Source organism: Bison bison, unplaced genomic scaffold, assembly GCF_000754665.1.
Source record: "Bison bison bison isolate TAMUID 2011002044 unplaced genomic scaffold, Bison_UMD1.0 scf7180017864461, whole genome shotgun sequence".
Taxonomy (NCBI): Eukaryota; Metazoa; Chordata; class Mammalia; order Artiodactyla; family Bovidae; genus Bison; species Bison bison.
In genome coordinates this window covers 8,527,451-8,548,468 of record NW_011495023.1, presented here as the reverse complement: position 1 = coordinate 8,548,468, position 21,018 = coordinate 8,527,451, and the positions used below count along the sequence as shown (strand labels likewise).

Here is a 21,018-nt window from a genome sequence, read left to right as displayed (position 1 = left end):
TTTCACTTTCATGCATCAGAGAAGGAAATGGCAACCCACTCCAGTGTTCTTGCCTGGAGAATCCCAGGGACGGGGAAGCCTGGTGGGCTGCCGTCTATGGGGTTGCACAGAGTCGGACACAAGAGAAGTGACTTAGCAGCAGCTGTTGAGAATAATCCAGGTGAAACTTGACAGCTGCTGGGGCCACAGTGCAACAGTGAAAGCTAGCTGGATTCAAATGGATTCAAATGAATGTTGATTCAAATGAATCAACAAAATTTTCTGATGAGCCGGCTATGGAATGAAAGAGAAAGAAAAGAATCTGGAGTGATTCCCAGGTGTCTGGTATGAACTAGTGGATGGAGGAAGTTGCTACCAACCAACATGGAGAAGAATGGTTGTGGGCCAGTCTTTGGAGAAGACGGCAAGTTCAAACTTGACATTTCAGTGTGAAAATATCTACTAGAGACCCAGGTGATAATGTTAAGTACATATCTTGCTATATTGGGTTTGGAATTTGGAAGAAAGGTCTAGAAGGAAGATAAAGATACAAAGGTTAGGGGAATTTAGACAGTGTTTAGAGCCAAGAGAAGGAATGCAGACAGGGAAGTCTCCCAGGACATGCCAGTGTTATTGCCACACAAAATCTTTAATCACAGAAAACTTTCCTTGGCTGTGACTCATATTTTTAAAGGGCACTGTATTATTTCTTTCCACAACTGCAAACATAAAAAGCTTCAACAGAAAAGCAAGCAAGCAACCAACCAATAAATATTTTCTCTGGATTTAAATATGACCTCCCACTACCAAAAGAGCTAAAGCTGCGGTCCTGGTTTGGGTCTTCCAAAAGCAGAGCCTGAGACAATGACCTGGATACAGATAACTTATTTGGGAGGTGATTTACCACATGACCCTGCAATCCCACTCCTGGGCATATACCCTGAGGAAAACATGGTCCAAAAGGATACATGCACCCCGATGTTCATAGCAGCACTGTTTACAATAGCCAAGACATGGAAGCAACCTAAATGTCCATTAACAAATAAAGATGTGGTACATATATACAATAGAATGTTACTCAGCCATTGAAAATAATGAAATAATGCCATTTGCAGCAACATGGATGGACCCAGATATTGTCATACTGAGTGAAGTGAGTCAGACGGAGAAAGACAAATATTGTTATGATATCACTCATAAGCAGGATCTAAACAATGATACAAATGAACTTATTTACAAGACAGAAAACAGACTCACAGACTTAGAAAACAAACTTACGGCTCCTGGGAGGGAAAGGGGGAGGAAAGCATAGTTAGAGAATTTGGGACTGACTGCCATGGGTAACCAACAAGGACCAATGGTAGAGCACAGGGAACTCTGCTCAGTATATTGTAATAACCTAAAAGGGAAAATAATTTGAAAAAGAACAGATACATGGATATGTATAAATGAATCCCTTTGCTGTATGCATGAAACTAGACACTGTTAATCACCTATACTCCAACAAAAAATAAAAAGTTTTTTAAAATTGATTTTTTTAAAAAGTCATTATTAAGTTGGATGTCACTGTAGGTAATGGGGGCTCCATCTTTGCAGGAGTGCTCTAAAAAGTGCATATAATGCTCCTCAGATTTGTCTCTGCAAAGGACAGAGGTGGGAGCTTAGGCAGCAACTACCAATCCCAGTCCCATTGGTTGACAGCTATTCCCAGAGGACTTCAGTATGCGCACACTCTTAGACAAGTGCTGGGCAAGCTTAGAGGGCTTCAGCAGAAGCCCTGAGGCAGAAAAGAAATTCTGGACACACTTGGCAGTGAGATCCTGGTAGCACGCCCCCTAACTATCATAGTAGCTAACACCTGAGGTACATCAAGGGTATGTGATGCAGGGTATGAGGGTGTGTACACGTGTCTGCATGCACGCACACACAAATGCTTCTAAGTTACAAACTCAAATAGAATACAATTTGAATGGTGTCCCCTGGGTTTGAAGACCATGCTGACCATAAGCTGGACTGAGAGAGAAAAGCAAGCCTAGGACTGGTAGGCCTCACAGACAACTCTAATTACATTGCTAAACACGTTCCATGTTTACAAAGTGAATTTGCAGAAGCAGTTTATTCTTGCCTGTGGTCTTTTCCTTTATAATACTGCGTCTCAATCCATTTATTAAAGATTATACAATGAATTCCTCCCAGTTTAAACTACCACATTTAAAGAGTGGAACCCTCTCCAGTTCGCATTTGATTATACAAACTGAAGCCGAATCACACTATGGCGAGACACTCTAATAATCTGGGTTGATCAAACTACCCAAATCGGAGGCTCAATGAGCTTAAATCATCACCAAAGGAAAAAACCTTAATTTCATGTTCAGTTCAGTTCAGACCAGTTCAGTTGCTCAGTCGTGTCTGACTCTTTGCGACCCCATGAATTGCAGTACGCGAGGCCTCCCTGTCCATCACCAACTCCCGGAGTTCACTCAGACTCAGGTCCATTGAGTCAGTGATGCCATCCAGCCATCTCATCCTCTGTCGACCCCTTTTCCTCCTGCCCTCAACCCCTCCCAGCATCAGAGTCTTTTCCAATGAGTCAACTCTTCCCATCAGGTGGCCAAAGTACTGGAGTTTCAGCTTCAGCATCATTCCTTCCAAAGAACACCCAGGACTGATCTCCTTTAGAATGGACTGGTTGGATCTCCTTGCAGTTCAAGGGACTCTCAAGAGTCTTCGCCAACACCACAGTTCAAAAGCATCAATTCTTCGGCACTCAGCTTTCTTCACAGTCCAACTCTCACACCCATACATGATTACTGGAAAAACCATAGCCTCAACTAGATGGACCTTTGTTGGCAAAGTAATGTCTCTGCTTTTGAATATGCTATCTAGGTTGGTCATAACTTTCCTTCCAAGGAGTAAGCGTCTTTTAATTTCATGGCTGCAATCACCATCTGCAGTGACTTTGGAGCCCCAAAAAATAAAGTCACACTGTTTCCACTGTTTCCCCATCTATTTCCCATGAAGTGATGAGACCGGATGCCATGATCTTCGTTTTCTGAATGTTGAGCTTTAAGCCAACTTTTTCACTCTCCACTTTCACTTTCATCAAGAGGCTTTTCAGTTCCTCTTCACTTTCTGCCATAAGGGTGGTGTCATCTGCATATCTGAGGTTATTGATATTTCTCCCAGCACCTTGATTCCAGCTTGTGCTTCTTCCAGCCCAGCATTTCTCATGATGTACTCTGCATAGAAGTTAAATAAGCAGGGTGACTATATACAGCCTTTTTTTTTATATATATATACAGCCTTGACGTACTCCTTTTCCTATTTGGAACCAGTCTGTTGTTCCATGTCCAGTTCTAACTGTTGCCTCCTGACCTGCCTATAGGTTTCTCAAGAGGCAGGTCAGGTGGTCTGGTATTCCCATCTCTTTCAGAATTTTCCAGTTTATTGTGATCCACACAGTCAAAGGCTTTGGCATGTCAATAAAGCAGAAATAGATGTTTTTCTGGAACTCTCTTGCTTTTTCCATGATCCAGCGGATGTTGGCAATTTCGTGTTAAGGAAAAATAAAAGGCAGAAGAGTTTTTCTTTTCACATTTTCCTAAATTCAATGACTGATATTTTTAGCATATTGTCAAAAGACACATACGGCATTCTGCAATACTCTAAACTTTTGGGTTTAAATCAGTTATTTGTTTCCTTTTGGTAAGACATACCCAAGGACTAAGACAAAAAACAAAAAAATGTTTCTCCTGCAATTAAAAATGGAGTATATTCTCTGTGAAATTTATTTTTGTGTGTATTAAATGCCAGGATTCCCTGGTAGCTCAGCTGGTGAAGAATCCACCTGCAATGCAGGAGACCCTGGTTCAATTCCTGAGTCGGGAAGATCCCCTGGAGAAGGGATAGGCTACCCACTCCAGTACTCTTGGGCTTCCCTGGTGGTTCAGACCATAAAGAATCCACATGCAATGAGGGAGACCTGGGTTCAATCCCCAGGTTGGGAAGATCCCCTGGAGAAGGGAAAGGCTACCCACTCCAGTATTCTGGCCTGGAGAATTCCATGGACAGAGGAGCCTGGCAGGCTACAGCCCATGGGATCACAAAGAGTTGGACACAACTGAGCAACTTCACTTTTATTAGATGCCATGACCAACTCAACGGACATAAGTTTGAGCAAGCTCCAGGAGATGGTGAACAACAGGGAAGCCTGGCATGCTGCAGTCCATGCGGTCGCAGAGTCAAAGATGACTGAGAAACTGAACCACCACAACAAAAATGCACATAATTAAATTACATTATATATATGTATATAAAGTAGGCTTTCTTCTTTCATTCTTTCTTTTACTAGAAAATTTTGTTTCTAAATCAGACTTACATACCATCTGCATATGAGAGAAAGACAGACATCTCTTTCACTAACCCAATTTTGTTGCATATCTTTTTCCTAATCATGGTCCCCTTTACATTCATCTATTTTGTTGTTCATAAATCAAGGTTCTTTCACAGTGATCACAATGTCCCCCACTCCTAGTTTACCAGAGAGACTGTGACTACTTGTTTAGATTTACCCTGTTGAAACAGAGAATGTGAGGGAGAATTCAGGAAAACAAGAATTTCAGATGGTCCTATCGCAAAGTCCATTTCTGGTGTCCAAATGTCAATTACTCTGCCCCATTATTGTCTTTACCAACCTACTACCTCGAGACCCATAGGAACACAGACCCACTCTGTTTCTGTTCACGTCTCTCCCTCATGCCCCAAGCCCTTATGACTGTCTTTAATTGCCTGTGTTCCTCTGCTGTGTTTACTGCTAGAGCTTTGGAGACCCATATGCTGAACCCAAATAAACTGAAAACTCTGTAAAATAAGACTATGGTTTTATATTCTTATTTTCAAGCCTAGATTAAAATGACAAAACACCCAGTGTATACTGGGCTATGAAATATCATCATGAGTACAGGACATATCACAGAGAAACCATACAGTCCATTAAGTAGGATTCTTTCCTCAAGTAGGACCAAAATAATGAAAGTCAAAGTTAAGTTACTCAGTTGTGTCCGATTCTTTGTGATCCCATGGACTGTAGCCTGCCCAGCTCCTCTGTCCATGGGATTCTGCAGGCCAGAATACTGGAGTAGGTTGCCATTTCCTTCTCCAGGGATCTTCCCTACCCACAAATCAAATCAGATACAGACACTCCTGCATTGCAGGCAGATTCTTTACCAACTGAACCACTAGGAAAGCCAAGTAGGACTAAAATAATAGCTAGCAGGTATTATGCCTACTGAAATAATAGCAGCTAGATACAGGGTTGGAAACTGACATAACTCCAAATAATTCTATATTTCCTAATATAAAGTAATACTACACTGGTTAAATGAGTGTTTCAGTATTCGTGGAGAAAAAGACATTTCTTAGAAGATAAATTATGATATCATTTTATTATTTGTGCTCAAAATAATCACAAGATCAATTCACAAATGTCAAATAGTGAAGTGCTGTCATGAGAAACTTCTCTTTAAAAACTGCCTTCACTTTACTTATGGACTATGAAATCATGAGATGCTATAAGGGGCACAAAGTGTTAAAATGGAGAGAAAGCAAAATTGAAAGTAAGATAATTGATTTCTGAAGCTCAAAAAAAACTAAAATTAAGAATACAGCTTTTTACCTTTAAGTGTTTCTTGTAGGATGCAAAGCATGATTAAGTAACCTGGTTCCAAAAATATTTCATTAATTTATGTTGAAGTTCTCTATCTAGGACAAGAGAATATATGCAGCTAGTAGAAATCATACAACTATAGATAATAATGGGCTTATTGTTCATCTACTGAATGGCACCTTAAGTTTATGACGGTTTAAAATGTTAAGTTCCTAGAGAACAGGAACATGAATTATATACCTCTTATATACTCAGCACCAAACACAGTAATTTACACATACTGGATAGTTAGGAAATAAATGGCAATGATCAAAGTGATTTCTCAAAAGAATAAATTAACTGATCTGTAATACAAATGTATAGATGAAACTGCATTCAGCTCAATAAATCTTCATGTTCTTAACTCATTTATGCATAAAAATCTATTCAAAATTATATTTTTCAAGATGCTAGACATAAACTAGAAAGATATGTTAAGAATATAAGCTATTACTTATTGAATTTTAGAAATCCGCTTGGATGATAACTTGATTCTGAGCAACTTGAAATATTCTCCATGCATAGAATCTCAATGATGACAACATCAGTCACTCAGTCCTGTCTGACATTTGTGACCCTGCAGACTGCAGTACGCCAGGCTTCCCTGTCCATTACCAACTCCTGGAGTTTACTCACACTCATGTCCATTGAGTTGGTGATGCCATCCAACCATCTTATCCTCTGTCATCCCCTTCTCCTCCTGCCTTCCATCTTTCCCAGCATCAGGGTCTTTTTCAATGAGTCAGTTCTTCGCATCAGGTGGCCAAAGGATTGGAGTTTCAGCTTCAGCATCAGTCCTTCCAACACATATTCATGACTGATTTCCTTTAGGATCAGTTTGATCTCCTTGCTGTCCAAGGAACTCTCAAGAGTCTTCTCCAACACCACAGTTCATACGCATCAATTCTTCAGCACTCAGCTTTCTTTATAGTGCAACTCTTACATACATACATAACCACTGGAAAAACCATAGCTTTGACTAGATGGACCTTTGTTGGCAAAGTAATGTCTCTGCTTTTTAATATGTTGTCTAGGTTGATCATAACTTTTCTTCCAAGAAGCAAGCGTCTTTTAATTTCATGGCTGCAGTCACCATCTGCAGTAATTTTGAAGCCCAGAAAAAGTCTGACACTGTTTCCCCTGTTTCCCCATCTATTTCCCATGAAGTGATGGGAGCAGATGCCATGATCTTCGTTTTCTGAATGTTGAGCTTTAGGCCAACTTTTTCACTCTCCTCTTTCACTTTCATCAAGAGACTTTAGTTCTTCTTCCCTTTCTGCCATTAGGGTGGTATCATCTGCATATCTGAGGTTATTGATATTTCCCCCAGCAATCTTTATTTCAGCTTGTGCTTCATCCAGCCCAGTGTTTCTCATGATGTACTCTGCATATAAGTTAAATAAGCATGGTGACTATATACAGCCTTTATGTATTCCTTTCCTGATTTGGAACCAGTCTGTTGTTCCATGTCCAGTTCTAACTGTTGCTTCTTGACCTGCATACAGGTTTCTCAGGAGGCAGGTCAGGTAGTCTGGTATTCCTATCTCTTTAAGAATTTTCCACAGTTTGATGTGATCCACACAGTCAAAGGCTTTGGCATAGTCAATAAAGCAGAAATAGATGTTTTTCTGGAACTCTCTTGCTTTCTCAATGATCCTGCAGATATTGGCAATTTGATCTCTGGTTCTTCTGCCTTTTCTAAAACCAGCTTGAACATCTGGAAGTTCACGGTTCACGTACTGTTGAAGCCTGGCTTGGAGAATTTTGAGCATTACTTTACTAGCGTGTGAGATGAGTGCAATTGTGCGATAGTTTGAGCATTCTTTGGCATTGCCTTTCTTTAGGATTGGAATGAAAACTGACCTTTTCCAGTCCTGTGGCCACTGTTGAGTTTTCCAAATTTGCTGGCATATTGAGTGAGGCACTTTCATGCGTCATCTTTTAGGATTTGAAATAGCTCAACTGGAATTCCATCACCTCCACCAGCTTTGTTCATAGAGATGCTTCCTAAGGCCCACTTGACTTCACATTCCAGGATGTCTGCTCTAGGTGAGTGATCACACCATTGTGGTTATCTGCGTCATGAAGACCTTTTTTGTACAGTTCTTCTGTGTACTCTTGCCACCTCTTCTTAATATCTTCTGCTTCTGTTAGGTCCGTACCATTTCCGTTCTTTATTGAGCCCATCTTTGCATGAAATGTTCCTTTGGTATCTCTAATTTTCTTGAAGAGATCTTTAGTCTTTCCCATTCTATTGTTTTTTTTTTTTTTAATTTTTAAACTTTACATAATTGTATTAGTTTTGCCAAATATCAAAATGAATCCACCACAAGTATACATGTGTTCCTCTGTTTCTTTGCACTGGTCGCTAAGGAAGCCTTTCTTACCTCTCCTTGCTAAACTTTGGAACTCTTCATTCAAATGGGTATATCTTTCCTTTTTTCCTTTGCCTTTCGCTTCTCTTCTTTTCACAGATATTTGTAAGGCCTCCTCAGACAACCATTTTGCCTTTTTGCATTTCTTTTTCTTGCGGATGTCTTCGGGAGAGCAGAATCCCAATCTGCTTTGCTAAAGCTTAAAAACAAAGATGATACTCAGAACTTTCAGATGAAACAAATACTGCTGCTGCCGCTGCTGCTACGTCGCTTCAGTCGTGTCCGACTCTGTGTGACCCCATAGACGGCAGCCCACCAGGCTCCCCTGTCCCTGGGATTCTCTAGGCAAGAACACTGGAGTGGGTTGCCATTTCCTTCTCCAGTGCATGAAAGTGAAAAGTGAAAGTAAAGTCGCTCAGTCGTGTCTGACTCTTAGTGACCCCCTGGACTGCAGCCTACCAGGCTCCTCCATCCATGGGATTTTCCAGGCAAGAGTACTGGAGTGGGGTGCCATTGCCTTCTCCGAAACAAATACTAACTGAAGACAAACAGCAATTATGAAGAGCTATTAGCTTTGGCAATAGCGGCTTTTCAATTCATTAGATGGGTGATCAAATAGGCTGCCTTGAGCAAAAGTACAGAGGATACTAGGAGAAGGTTACAGTAGCACCAAGGAACGCTGGTGAGTCTAAAATATTCACCTGTAAACGTGGGCCCATTTAGAGAAATTGTGACAATTGGTAAACACTGTGTTAACCTATCTGCTTCCTTAATTCTTTTACACTGACATCAGAACAACACAAAACTGTGGACATTTTTGTTTATATCAGTAAAATTTTATATTTACATAAACTAGTAAAAATATAAACTTCAGATGGGTAAGTAATCCACAGTACATTTACTCAATGGAATTCTATGTAACAAAACTGTGTTCAAGAAAACTGTATATATTATTTCAAATGAATATAATATACCAAGTTTTAAAAAGATCATATATAGACACTTGTATAAAAACTATAAACAAAGAATAAACAATAGATTTTCAAACAACTTTTTAAATTCTACTTTTCTATACATTCCAAAGTTTCTTTTTACTGTGTGTGCAATACTGATAATAAAACATAAATATTTAAAACGAGGACCCTCTGGATAGCAATGAGCAACAAAGAGGATTTTTGCTCCAAATCCCAAAGAACTAATTAGCCCGCCAATGCTACAATTACTGAAAACTTTTAGACTTTTGAAATTCTGAAGGTATTCTATTTTTGTAGCTTTTAATTTTGATATATTTCAAAATGTACCCCAGGGCTTCCCTTTTAGTTAAGACAGTAAAGCATCTGCCTGCAATGCAGGAGATCTGACTTTGATCCCTGGGTTGGGAAGATCCCCTTGAGAAGGCAACTGCTACCCACTCCAGTATTTTTGCCCAGAGAATTCCATGGATAGAGGAACCAGGCAGGCTACAGTCTATGGGGTCACAAAGAGTCAGACAGGACTGAGCGACTAACACACACACAAAATGTACCCCAGAAAGTTTTCTTCCTATGTTTTATGGAAGAAAAACACTTAGTTTCTGATTTAGAAAAGAATGAGGCATGAGTTCAAGGGGGAAGGGTAGATTGAAGCAGCAGTTAAAAAGTTCAGGTCTTCACAGTATAAACACTAAATAGAAACATCACTAAGGTTTTGCTGATTAGGACTCTTACATGCCAGTAGTATAAAACTGTGTTTCCTCAAGAGCAAAAACACAACTTTTGGACATTTGAATATCTGGATAGAAATCACGCCTACCCATGAAGTCCTGTTAAACCTTAAAGCTCTTACCTTTGACCTTAGTTTACCAATACTGGGGAGCTCCCCTGGGTTGGGAAGATCCCCTCAGGGAAGGGAATGGCTACCCACTCCAGTATTCTTGCCTGAGAATTCCATGGATAGAGGAGCTTGGCGGGCTTCAGTCCATGGGGTCGCAAAGAGTTGGACACGACTGAGCAACTAACACTTTGAATTGTTCCTCTAATATGGATAGTGAGTGTATGCTACTCAAGATGGCCCTCATTTGTTGCTTGTGGGTACTGCAATATGTTCTGGGAAGATGTGGGTCTATCCTAAAAACTTAGATACCTCATTTTTTCACTCATTTCTTCTTTTGTCCAGTTCTAAACAATATCTGGCACAGGGTCAGTGTCCAGTAATATTTTTTGACAGATGGATTTTCAGGCTCTTAAATCAATCAACAAATGAGGTGATCAGAGGTCACTTCTTGGAGGTGCTGTGGTCCTCAGTGCTAGGAACTGGTCATAGCAGAAGATTATAGTTGGGACCTTTGCAAGACCAGCTACACGTGCTGTATGTCACAGACCCCTTCTTCTTTCCATTCCACAGGCATGAGTTAAAAAGATGAGTCACAGATAATGAACAGAACCCAGCTGGTAGTAACAAAGAATCAAGCCAGACATTAAGGGTTTCAGCATTAGCTCTCCTACAAATAATGCTCATCTGAAATCATTATTAGGGTGAACATCTTCCTTTCCATACACATATTTGATTTTTCATTAGAACTGGAGGGAACATATTCATCAATCAATGTTTGGAGTTAACATGCTGCCATGAGCTCACATGGGAAGATATATTTGTTGTTCGTTATTTCGTATGTTTAGGATGATGAAGTAATCTGCCTCTAGTCTCCAGCTTGATAAAATCACATCCAAAAATTAAGTGGAAATAGGTACATGCACATGAGTAGATCCAGCAAATTCAGAAGTTGTCTGTGTATATTTGGTTCAATATTTATAACATTCACAAGGAGAGAACAGTTATCCAACCGTGGTGATGCTTACACTGCTATCCATAAAGACTGCTACTGTTGGGACATGAATACATATTTGCATATCCTAAAATCAGGATTAGCTACTATATATTCATGTATTTATATCAAGAATGGCTAGCTGTAACAATAAGCTTAAAATGAAGCCCAGTGCAAAAATTTAATTTATATTTCCTCACTATGAATATAGTCAATCTTTCCCTATAAGGTTACATATATATCTTATATTCACTTTTCTGTTGTCTTCTGGATTTTTATTTCTTATAAGTGACTTTAGTGATCTTTTTTTTTGGATAAAAACACCACCTTAGATAGATCTTGGAATAATTCTGATCTGAATTATAAAATTATTAAACATGAGTAGATTCTTTTGCCTCCAGACAATTTATTCATTCAATCCCCAGAACACCTAATACATAATAAAAAGATTAAATTCTCCATATTCATTTTAATATAATAATCACTATAATCAGAGGATATCATGTTATCTCAATTATTCCTCATAACTGCCAAGAATAGACTTCACTATTCCTGATATATGTATGAATAAAAGGAGAATCTCAGAATATATGAGAAACTTCCCAAGTCTCCTCTGAGTAAATAGAGATAAAAGTCAAATCCATCTGACTGACTCAAAGGGCATCCTCATACAAAGATCCCACTAGATTATGAATTGCCTAAATTGGCAATTATTTGGGATTGTGAACAGTTTCCTCTAGAAAAAACACCATGGGATACCATGAATACTGGAATGAATGCTGAATGGGAAACTCACAAAGTGTGCATGCATGCTCAGTCACTCAGTCATGTCTGACTCCTTGTGACTGCATGGAGTGGAGCCCATCAGGCTCCTCTGTCCATGGAATTTTCCAGGCAAGAATACTGGAGTGGGTTGCCACTTCCTACACCAGGGAATCTTCCCAACCCAGGGATTGAACCTGTGTCTCCTGAATTGGCAGGCGGATTCTTTACCACTGAGGCACTTGAGAAACCTGTTTACTAAATGTACTAGCTTTCTATAACTGCTATAACAAATTACCAAAAACTTGGTATCTTAAAACAACAAATTTACACTGCCTCTCATATGAAATATACAGTTGACCCTTGAACAACACAGGTTTGAACTGTGGAAAAATGTGGATTTTTCCACACGGAAACTCTGGAAAATGCCCTATAGTACTGCATGATCAATAGTTGGCTAAATCCATGTGTGAGAAGGAGGGCTGACTGTAAAATTATATATGGATTTTTCAGCTTCACAGGGGCCAGCGCCCCTAACTCTTTGTGGTTAAAGAGTCACCTATAGTTATATTATTTCTTTTATTTCTATAGCTTGGAAGTCTGATATGGATCTCACAGGGATATATAAACGATGTGTGAGCAGGGCTACGTTTTCTTCTGGAGGGTCCAGGAGACATTCCATTTCCTTGCTTCTTCCAGCTTCTTGAAGCCACCTCCATTCCTTGGCTTGCAGACCCCTTTCCTCCATCGTCAAAGACGGCAGTATATCGTTTCTCTGCCACTTCCTGTGTCCTCACATCTGTCTCTGACCACAGCTGGGAATGGTTCTCTGCTTTTCAGGACTCGTGTGATTAGACTGAATCTACCTGGATAATCTCCCCATCTCAATATCTGCAATTTAATCACATCTGAAAAGTCCCTTTTTGCCATGTGAAGTGGCATTTTCACAAGTTGTGAAAACTTGAACATGCACATCTTTGGGGGTTTGGGGGGCGATATTCTACTCACAACAATGAGCTAATGTATGAATGACTGACAGTCAAATTTCCCTGCCAGCAGGTTGTTTTGTTTTTTTTTTTAATTTGAGGGTAGCTGATTGTTAACATAAGTGAATTTCCATTAGCAGTCTAAAAATGTAAAATCATATAAACAAAAATAGTAAAATAAATTAAGAAATCTAATAAAATTTTAGCTAGGAGGGGAGAAGGAAGTTTTCTGGAGGACTGAGTATTCCATCTCTTAGCAAGGCCCATTTTAAGGATAAAAACTGAAAAATACCTGGGATATGAAAATATGTTACTCTGCTGGGAAGTAAAGCAGATACCAGTTGGAAGGGATGAAAATGGGCAAAATGTGTGAGGAAAGGGGTAAGCAGAATAAACCCAAGCTTTCAAATAATAATCATAAACAGAACAATATTTTGAGCATTTAATATGTGTCAACTGCTATCATCAGAATTTTACATTCATTACATCATTTAATTCCTTATGTATTCTATAAAGCAGATAGTACTATCACAAGTTTATATACGGCATAAGTGAAGTTTAGGCTAAATAATTAAGCACAGTACAAATAAGTAATAGAACCAGGATTCACACCTAAATTAGACTTATCCCAAAGACCAAGCTCTTAATTACTGTATTAAACTATGGTAGAAATTCAGCTCTGAATTAGCAATGAGGGAAATCCATCATGGTATGTTCCAATAATTGAGAAGAATCAGTCAAAGACAAACAAGGTAAATGTGACAGTTAATAGTCTAAGAAGATTGGTGGCACTGGAACTCTCCCACTAACAAATAACCCTATCTGCCAGACATTTAGTGACTAGATTTCAATCCCTATAAAGAGGATTGATTCATGATATTAAAAAGATATTATTAACATCTTTTTATATATTATTAGAAGATATTAAAAACTGAAAGTTCACCAAATGACTGACAAAAGCATAAGCCAAGGCAGTTAGAGAATTTTGCTACTACAACTGGAGTAAAGTGATTAGAACCAGATCACAAGGCTTAACTAAGACCAACAGCAAAAGTAACGATGCTGATTATGAGAATACGATGTTCAGGTTCTTTTCACCTGTTCCAAGTTTGGGACTGGACTAGAGACTGCTGCTGGACTCAGTCTGCAAAAAGCCAAACATCTCTAGCTTCCCCAGTCATGAAACAGAAGACAGACAGGGAATGTGAGACCCAAGTGCAGCAAAAAGATTCACACCCCACAGACAGCTTAGCCTTGCTTAGCAGTTTTCTGGGAGCTCAGCATCTCTATATGTACCTGCTTTCAAAGAGTTTCCCATGTTTTTTATTCTGAGACTACGTATTTTTTAAATCTCTGATTTTGGGGAGTCAACAGCCATCAGCCACCAGCATCTGCAAAGAAGGGGCTGTCACTTTCAGATGTGGGTCATTTGTAAGTTGGGTTTATGTGGAAATGTATATGAGCTGAAGTCAATCCAAAAGGCAAGAGAAGATAAAACTGAGAGGCTGGTAATGTGTCCACAAGAAAGAGAGATGAGATTGTACTGAAGACAGTTCATACTGTGACAGATGGATTTGAGGAAGATGAGCTTGTCAAAAGCTTGTATTTCATCAACCTGGAAGTGGACAGCCTGGATCTGAAGAGACAGTTACACATCAGTACTTGTCGATTCTGAAATCCTGCTACTATCCAGATGTCAGACCATGTTAGCTCTCCTATGACCACCAATCTAAAGAGAGATGCTAGGAACACAGTCTCTGGGCTGTCAGCACAGTTTTAAATCAAGTCGTCTGAACATATCTTTGTTGGTCTTTACAAGCCCTTTGTTTACTGTGGGCCTACGTCTAAACGAAGATTTTTAACTCACTTCATATTTTAACAGGATTTTTAACAGCCGCACTGACATTTTCTCTAACAGATCAAAACCCCATCTTAGTTCCTCTCTCTAAATGGGGTACAAGACTATAGGTGGGAATTTCAGATCTTTTGCCTAGCTTCACAGCTATAAATTAAATAAATGTTATCTTTCAGGGGCATCTCTGTTTCCTACATCCCATTTCCCCTATCAAGCAACTGATTTCCTCCTGTTACCTTAATTTCTATATCTCCTTCCTACTGCCCTTCTCAATGGAGCACTGGTTGTTACAGATTTTTGCTGTGCCATCTTCCTTCTGATCCATGTAGAATTCACTTTCCAAGAATTCTAGATTTAAAAATTGGTTAACCAAATATAAAGAGACAAAGTACTAAATGCCAAGGATACTTTAGGATTCTCTATTTACATGGACCACTGATGTGTGTTTATATATATGTGTATATTTGTTTGTTTGCTTGATCTGATGAACATCTAAAATTCCATGGACAGAGGAGCCTGGTGGACTACAGTCCATGGGGTTGCAAAAAGTCAGACAAGACTGAACAACTGAGCATGCACGCTTACTATATGCCAAGTACTTATTAAGAACACTTTGTCATGTACTGTGCTAGCTGTTTTACATACATTATCTCATTTTGGGGGTTTTCAATATCTTCTTTACCTTTGGTCCAAGGGATTCATCTGGTCATTCCTTACTTCATTGTAACCTCCTTAAGACTATATGAAAGCTGACCATATGAACTGCTTGGATATTACAATTAAAAACTTAACATATTAAAATGAAGAAATGTAGTAAAATTATGATAAAAAACCAAAAATATTTTTTAAAAGTTTGGATAGTCCTTGGTAGATACCTTAGTGAGTTATAACTTGTATTCCTTGGGCCAAGGGATTAATAATGTTAGATTTTCATGCAACTTGATGGCAAGGCCATCAGGAAAGATATTTTTGGTCAAAGAGCACTTTACTGACCTCAAATTATAACTTGTAGATATCTTTCTGTTCTGTCATTGAGGCAGGCCAGTTCTAGTTAAATATGTGCTGAGGTCAAAGCTGAATCACAGCTATACCCAAATATAGCTCATCTTTCTGAAAACTGTGGCCTCTTTTCCTGGCTGTTGTGTGTACAACATTGGAGTTATTTAGGCTTGTGAAGAGAAGCAGCCTCCTCTTAGAGTAGGTCAGTGAAAAACACTGGCTTTTAAAATAAGGAAGAAAGTAGGAGTGTGCAAATTAAATAAAGATAAGTTGTTAAAGGTTAACTAGTTTCTCCTGGTGGTGTTATAAGCAAATGGCACAGTCATTCTCTAGTTCTACAATATTTAGATGTTTTATTTCAGTTACATAGTGGGAGCTGAGAACAAATGTGGGTAAACCAGATACAAAATACCTTCACAGAACATAAGCTAAAACCTATTCCCTTAATCCTTCAGTGTTGAATCATATGTTCTGTCTGGACCATAAATGTGAAGAATGCCAAAGTATCTGGGCTATTGCCATGGTCTTGTACACGCACACACATGCACATGTGCACACACATACACACACAAGGAAAAGCACATCCATGATGAAAATATATTATCATCACTGTTATTGCATTAGTTTTCTATTGTTGTGTAATGACTTACTGGAAATCTACAGCTGAGAACACCTATTCAATCACTTACCAGTTTCTGTTGATCAGAAGTCTGACCCAGTGAAGCTGGGCTCTCTGCTTGGGGTCTCACTACACTGAAAACAAGGTTTGCGCCCGGCTATATTCTCATGTGGAACTCCAGGTCCTCTTTTCAAAAGTATCCAGGCTGTTGGAAGAATTTACAGATCCTTGCATTTATAGAACTGAGGTCCTTGTAGTCTTGCTGGCTGCCTGAGCTCTTAGCAGTCACCCTAGGGTGCTAGCCACATGGTCCTCTCACAAGCCAGTTTACTTCTTCAAAGCTGGCACTAGAATCTCTCTCTAGTCTGCTCCTCTGGGAAGGAGTCTTATTTAATGCAATGTAGACACTTGAGCTGGAGAAGGCAATGGCACCCCACTCCAGTACTCTTGCCTGGAAAATTCCATGGGTGGAGGAGCCTGGTGGGCTGCAGTCCATGGGGTCGCTAAGAGTCGGACACAACTGAGCAACTTCACTTTCACTTTTCACTTTCATGCATTAGAGAAGGAAATGGCAACCCACTCCAGTGTTCTTGCCTGGAGAATTCCATGGGTGGAGGAGCCTGGTGGGCTGCAGTCCATGGGGTCGCTAAGAGTCGGACACAACTGAGCAACTTCACTTTCACTTTTCACTTTCATGCATTAGAGAAGGAAATGGCAACCCACTCCAGTGTTCTTGCCTGGAGAATCCCAGGGACAGCGGAGCCTGGTGGGCTGCTGTCTATGGGGTCGCACAGAGTTGGACACGACTGCAGCGACTTAGCAGCAGCAGACACTTCAGCAACTGTACCATGACTTTTACTATATAACACTGCCTGGCAAGGAGGTGAGTCCATTTTATATTCGCAGGTGCCACCCACACTTAAGGGGAGGGGATTGTACAACATGTGTGGGAACAGAATTTTGGAGGCCATCTTAGAATTATGCCTACAACAACCATTACTCAGAACACAAGCTGAACCCTGTGAATCCTATGACTTAGGAGAGAGCAAAATGTTACTCACTTTCAGAACCTAGAAGTTTAGTGGAAGCTGTCTCAAGATGAAGAACAATACTTTCTAAGAGAAAAACCGAGAAAAAAAAAATCTATAAATGTCTGCCAAGTTTCAGAGAGGAAGACACTCAGGTTTGAATCTCATGTATCCTTTGAACTATGCCCAGTAGAGATACAGATTCCTATTCAGACCAATAATGAGGCTGACAAAGATTTATGGATGACTATCTAAACTATTCCTGTACCTTGGTTCTATAGCTCCAAACCCTAACTTCCCATAATACCACCTCATTGTTCCATACATACATTCTTTGTTAATTATTATACCCAATAGATGGCTATATGCCGATGTAAAAAAAAAATCAATATTCAAATAGCAACTTTGACATCTTCTAGAGTAAGATGAAAACAACCAGGTAAGCAAATCTTGATTCTAAAGTACCTGCATACCTCAAAGATATTACGAGTTCAGTTCTAGACCACTTCAACACAGTAAAATCACAACAAAGTGGGTTGCACCAATTTTTTTGGTTTCCCAGTACATATAAAAGTCATGTTTAGACCATTTTTCAGTCTATTAAGTGTACAATAGCATTATGCCTAAAAGTACACCCTTTAATTAAAAAATGCTTTATTGCTTAAAAAGTGCTAACCATTATCTGACAGCACAGGGTTGCCACAAATCTTAATTGGTTTAGAAAAAAATAAGCTCAGTATCCTAGATGTGTGATACAGCAAAGCACAATAAAATGAGGTCTGCCTGTATATGCCCTGTATCATCACCTCCCCTTGAATGCAGGTGGACCTGTAAATATGATGGGATAGTCTTTCCTTTGATTTGGTTTACATTACATGGTAGAGAGACAGGATAACACTCCCAGGACTTATAAAATGATTACACTGTTCATACAGACTCCATGTGAACAGGACTAGGAACTGGGGAGGTTTTCTTGGTAGTTTTGAAAAGTAAGGGCCACATGACTTGACCTTGAGGAGGCTTCTAGAAGCTGAGAACAAGCCCAGACTGGCATTTAGCAATGAAATAGGGACCTCATACACACAGGTGCTAGGAACCGAATTCTGCCAGTGAACTGAATGAACCTGGAAGAAGTCTCTGAGCCTCAGATCAGATCACATTACAGGTGACACCTTGATTTTGGCTCAGTGATTCCCTGGGCAGAGGACTTAATCCCTGAATGAAAAGCTACCCAATTAAAACTGTGTGATAATAAGATTGTGTTGCCATAAGTTATTAATTCTATGGTAATTCTTCATGTAGCACAGAGACCTAACATATAAACAAATTGATATATAAATAAATTAAGCAAACTAGCAAAATTAGTTTTAGGAACTTTCTGCAGCAACAGCTCACAATAACTGAATTCTAACTGGTCTCACCAAGCAGCAACAGTATTTTCAGGCATTTAAAATGTATTGAAAATGAAAATATACCTAAAACAAACACATTTTTGGTGATATGCCAGAGGATTAGAGATTACAAACTAAAGCAAAAACTCCTTAAGTGATGAAAGAAGGCCAAACAAGTAGGGATTTAATCATCTAACTTCAACAAGGTTAAAAGAAAATCTGAAAAATTAATTATGACAGATATTATGTGTATGTACATATACGAACAGGACCAAAGGGCACTTACTCTGAAAGTTGTTGAATGAGAAGTCTCGAGGATGATAGAATCCTGCTTTGCAAATACACTGATAAGCTCCAAGCACGAATCCTAGGCCTTTAATCGGCATACACTATGAAGAAGAAAAGACAGCAGTACCGTTGATCATAGGTTATTTAACTGTATAAAGACCCACAGATATCCATCATTGCAAATGGTAACAGAATGATCACATTTTCCTGAAATAAAATCTCACTTTTGAACTTTTATTTTAGGTTTGTTTGCCAACAGGCATTTTTTTAGAAGTAGCAAACTGAGTTTTCTTTCTAAATATATGCCATTACAGCTGCAGTTGCCATATATCTTTAACTCATTCAGTTGCCAGAGGAAGTAATTATACACATAGTTTTTTTTAATACCTCACATATCATCTTATTGCTGTAAGAGATATTTCCTAAGCCTGTAAGAATATTTTTAAGCGATTCCATGCCATATATTTCCACCAACGCAAAGGTAGGTAGATGGACAGACAGATATACAGAATTTAAGATGTGGAAGCTGCCTTTATGAATTAAATATTCATCAAACTTTTTCCTTGGGAAAAAAAATACAAATTGATGGACTAACAAAACAATAAACTTTAAAGTGCAATTTAGAAGAGGAAAAAAAGATAATAATCTGAAGCACTCTTTACCTAAAATCTATTTCACAGACAAATGTTCAACATGTACTGCATGTGACAAAAAACAATGATTGGCTTTCCAAATATGTCACACCAAGGGACATAATGGATGTCTCCCAAAAGCTTAATATTGGCTTCTTCCAAAGATATCACTGAACCCTACCAAAATTCAGTTTAATACATTTCACTTATGCTACATTCAAGTACATAAGGAGGGAATAGCTTCTATTAAAATACAATTTACCAGTAAAACAGGCATTTCTAGAATTTTATCAACACTGAAATTTCTTCTCTGGTATCTCTCCACCTATATCCTAACCCTTTGCCTTTCTGCCAATTATAATCTATTAGAGGAGCTCAGAATTTAGTAAATTTTAAAATAATAAAGTGTCCCTCTAATACAGAGACCCTTGAGATAAAATTTCAAATTATCAAAATAATAATCCCTCGGTCTAAGCTCTAAAAATTAGTAACAAAATCAATATTGCATATCTTGAAAACTCTTAACGAACAGTCAGTAAGGTGGCAAGAGCTAATATATGCTCTAAATTCACAGGTTATAGCAAGCAAAATCTTTGGGAAAACAGCCTTCTAAAATAACTTGACTGTTCTATTTCATTATTACCCTTTCTTTTTCACCCAACACACACTTAGATCCAATTATAGCTTACAACTGAAAACACAGTTCTTAACCCAGAGCAAAATACAAGGACAGGTAAGCACCAGTCAATTCAACTGCATTGGCAAGTATTTATGAAAGTACTATCCTGTGTTTAGAGAATTCCTCCAGGACCTAAGTGAAATAACACATCTTACTTATAAAGATCCAGTGATAGAGCAGATCAGACCCTAGTTTTGAGTTTTATTGTAACATTTACTTAGGAGAAGCACAGTAGAAGAAGAGAATCTATTATTTGTGGTCAGCCAGAAAATATATATTTGAATTCTGACTTACTAGTTACATGAATTTGGAGCTGTTCTCTTAATTTCTCTGAGTCTTATTTTTTTAACTTGTAAGAACAATCATTGAGTCAAATTCAGGTACAGTTTTAAGAAGGCACAACTACCAAGATGTTTTAATAGCTGAAATATGGGGAAAGAGGAAGAGAATAATGAATGACCCTGAAGTTTTTGTCTTGAGCAACCTTAAGAATGGAGCTGTCATCAAGGAGCTAGGAAAGGCTACAGGTAGAATCAATATGGAGAAGAGAGCACAAAGCTCACTTTTGCAAATGTCAAGTGTGAAATGTCTACTTGAAATATAATTCTCTATATCAAATAAGCAGTCTGAAGTAGTATGGAGTTTAAGAGAGATGTCTGGGCTGTATAATTTATGATCATTTGCATAAAGACGATAGACAAAGCCATGAGGTCCAATAAAGCTAGATCAGTAAGGGAGTGCCTATGGGCAGTGAAGGAAATAGATTCAAAGTAATGAGACTCAATACATTCCAAGGTTACAATGTTAGGCAGAAAGGAAAAAGCAAAGGACACCAAGAAAACCAATTCAGTGAGGTATCATTATTTAGCTAAGTAGATTGTGAAACTAAGTGTGTAACTAACATGGAATTTGTGAGTT

At 38.8% G+C, this 21,018-nt stretch overlaps 1 protein-coding gene across 1 annotated transcript in view; it reads right to left on the bottom strand.

The window, feature by feature from the left end:
• Window positions 1-21,018, bottom strand: part of GPR158 (G protein-coupled receptor 158) — a 296,434-nt gene that overhangs the window by 134,217 nt on the left and 141,199 nt on the right. The window contains exon 3 of the mRNA XM_010859923.1: window positions 18,788-18,890. Within this exon, the coding sequence (XP_010858225.1) occupies window positions 18,788-18,890 (103 nt within the window). The remainder of the gene's footprint in view (window positions 1-18,787; window positions 18,891-21,018) is intronic.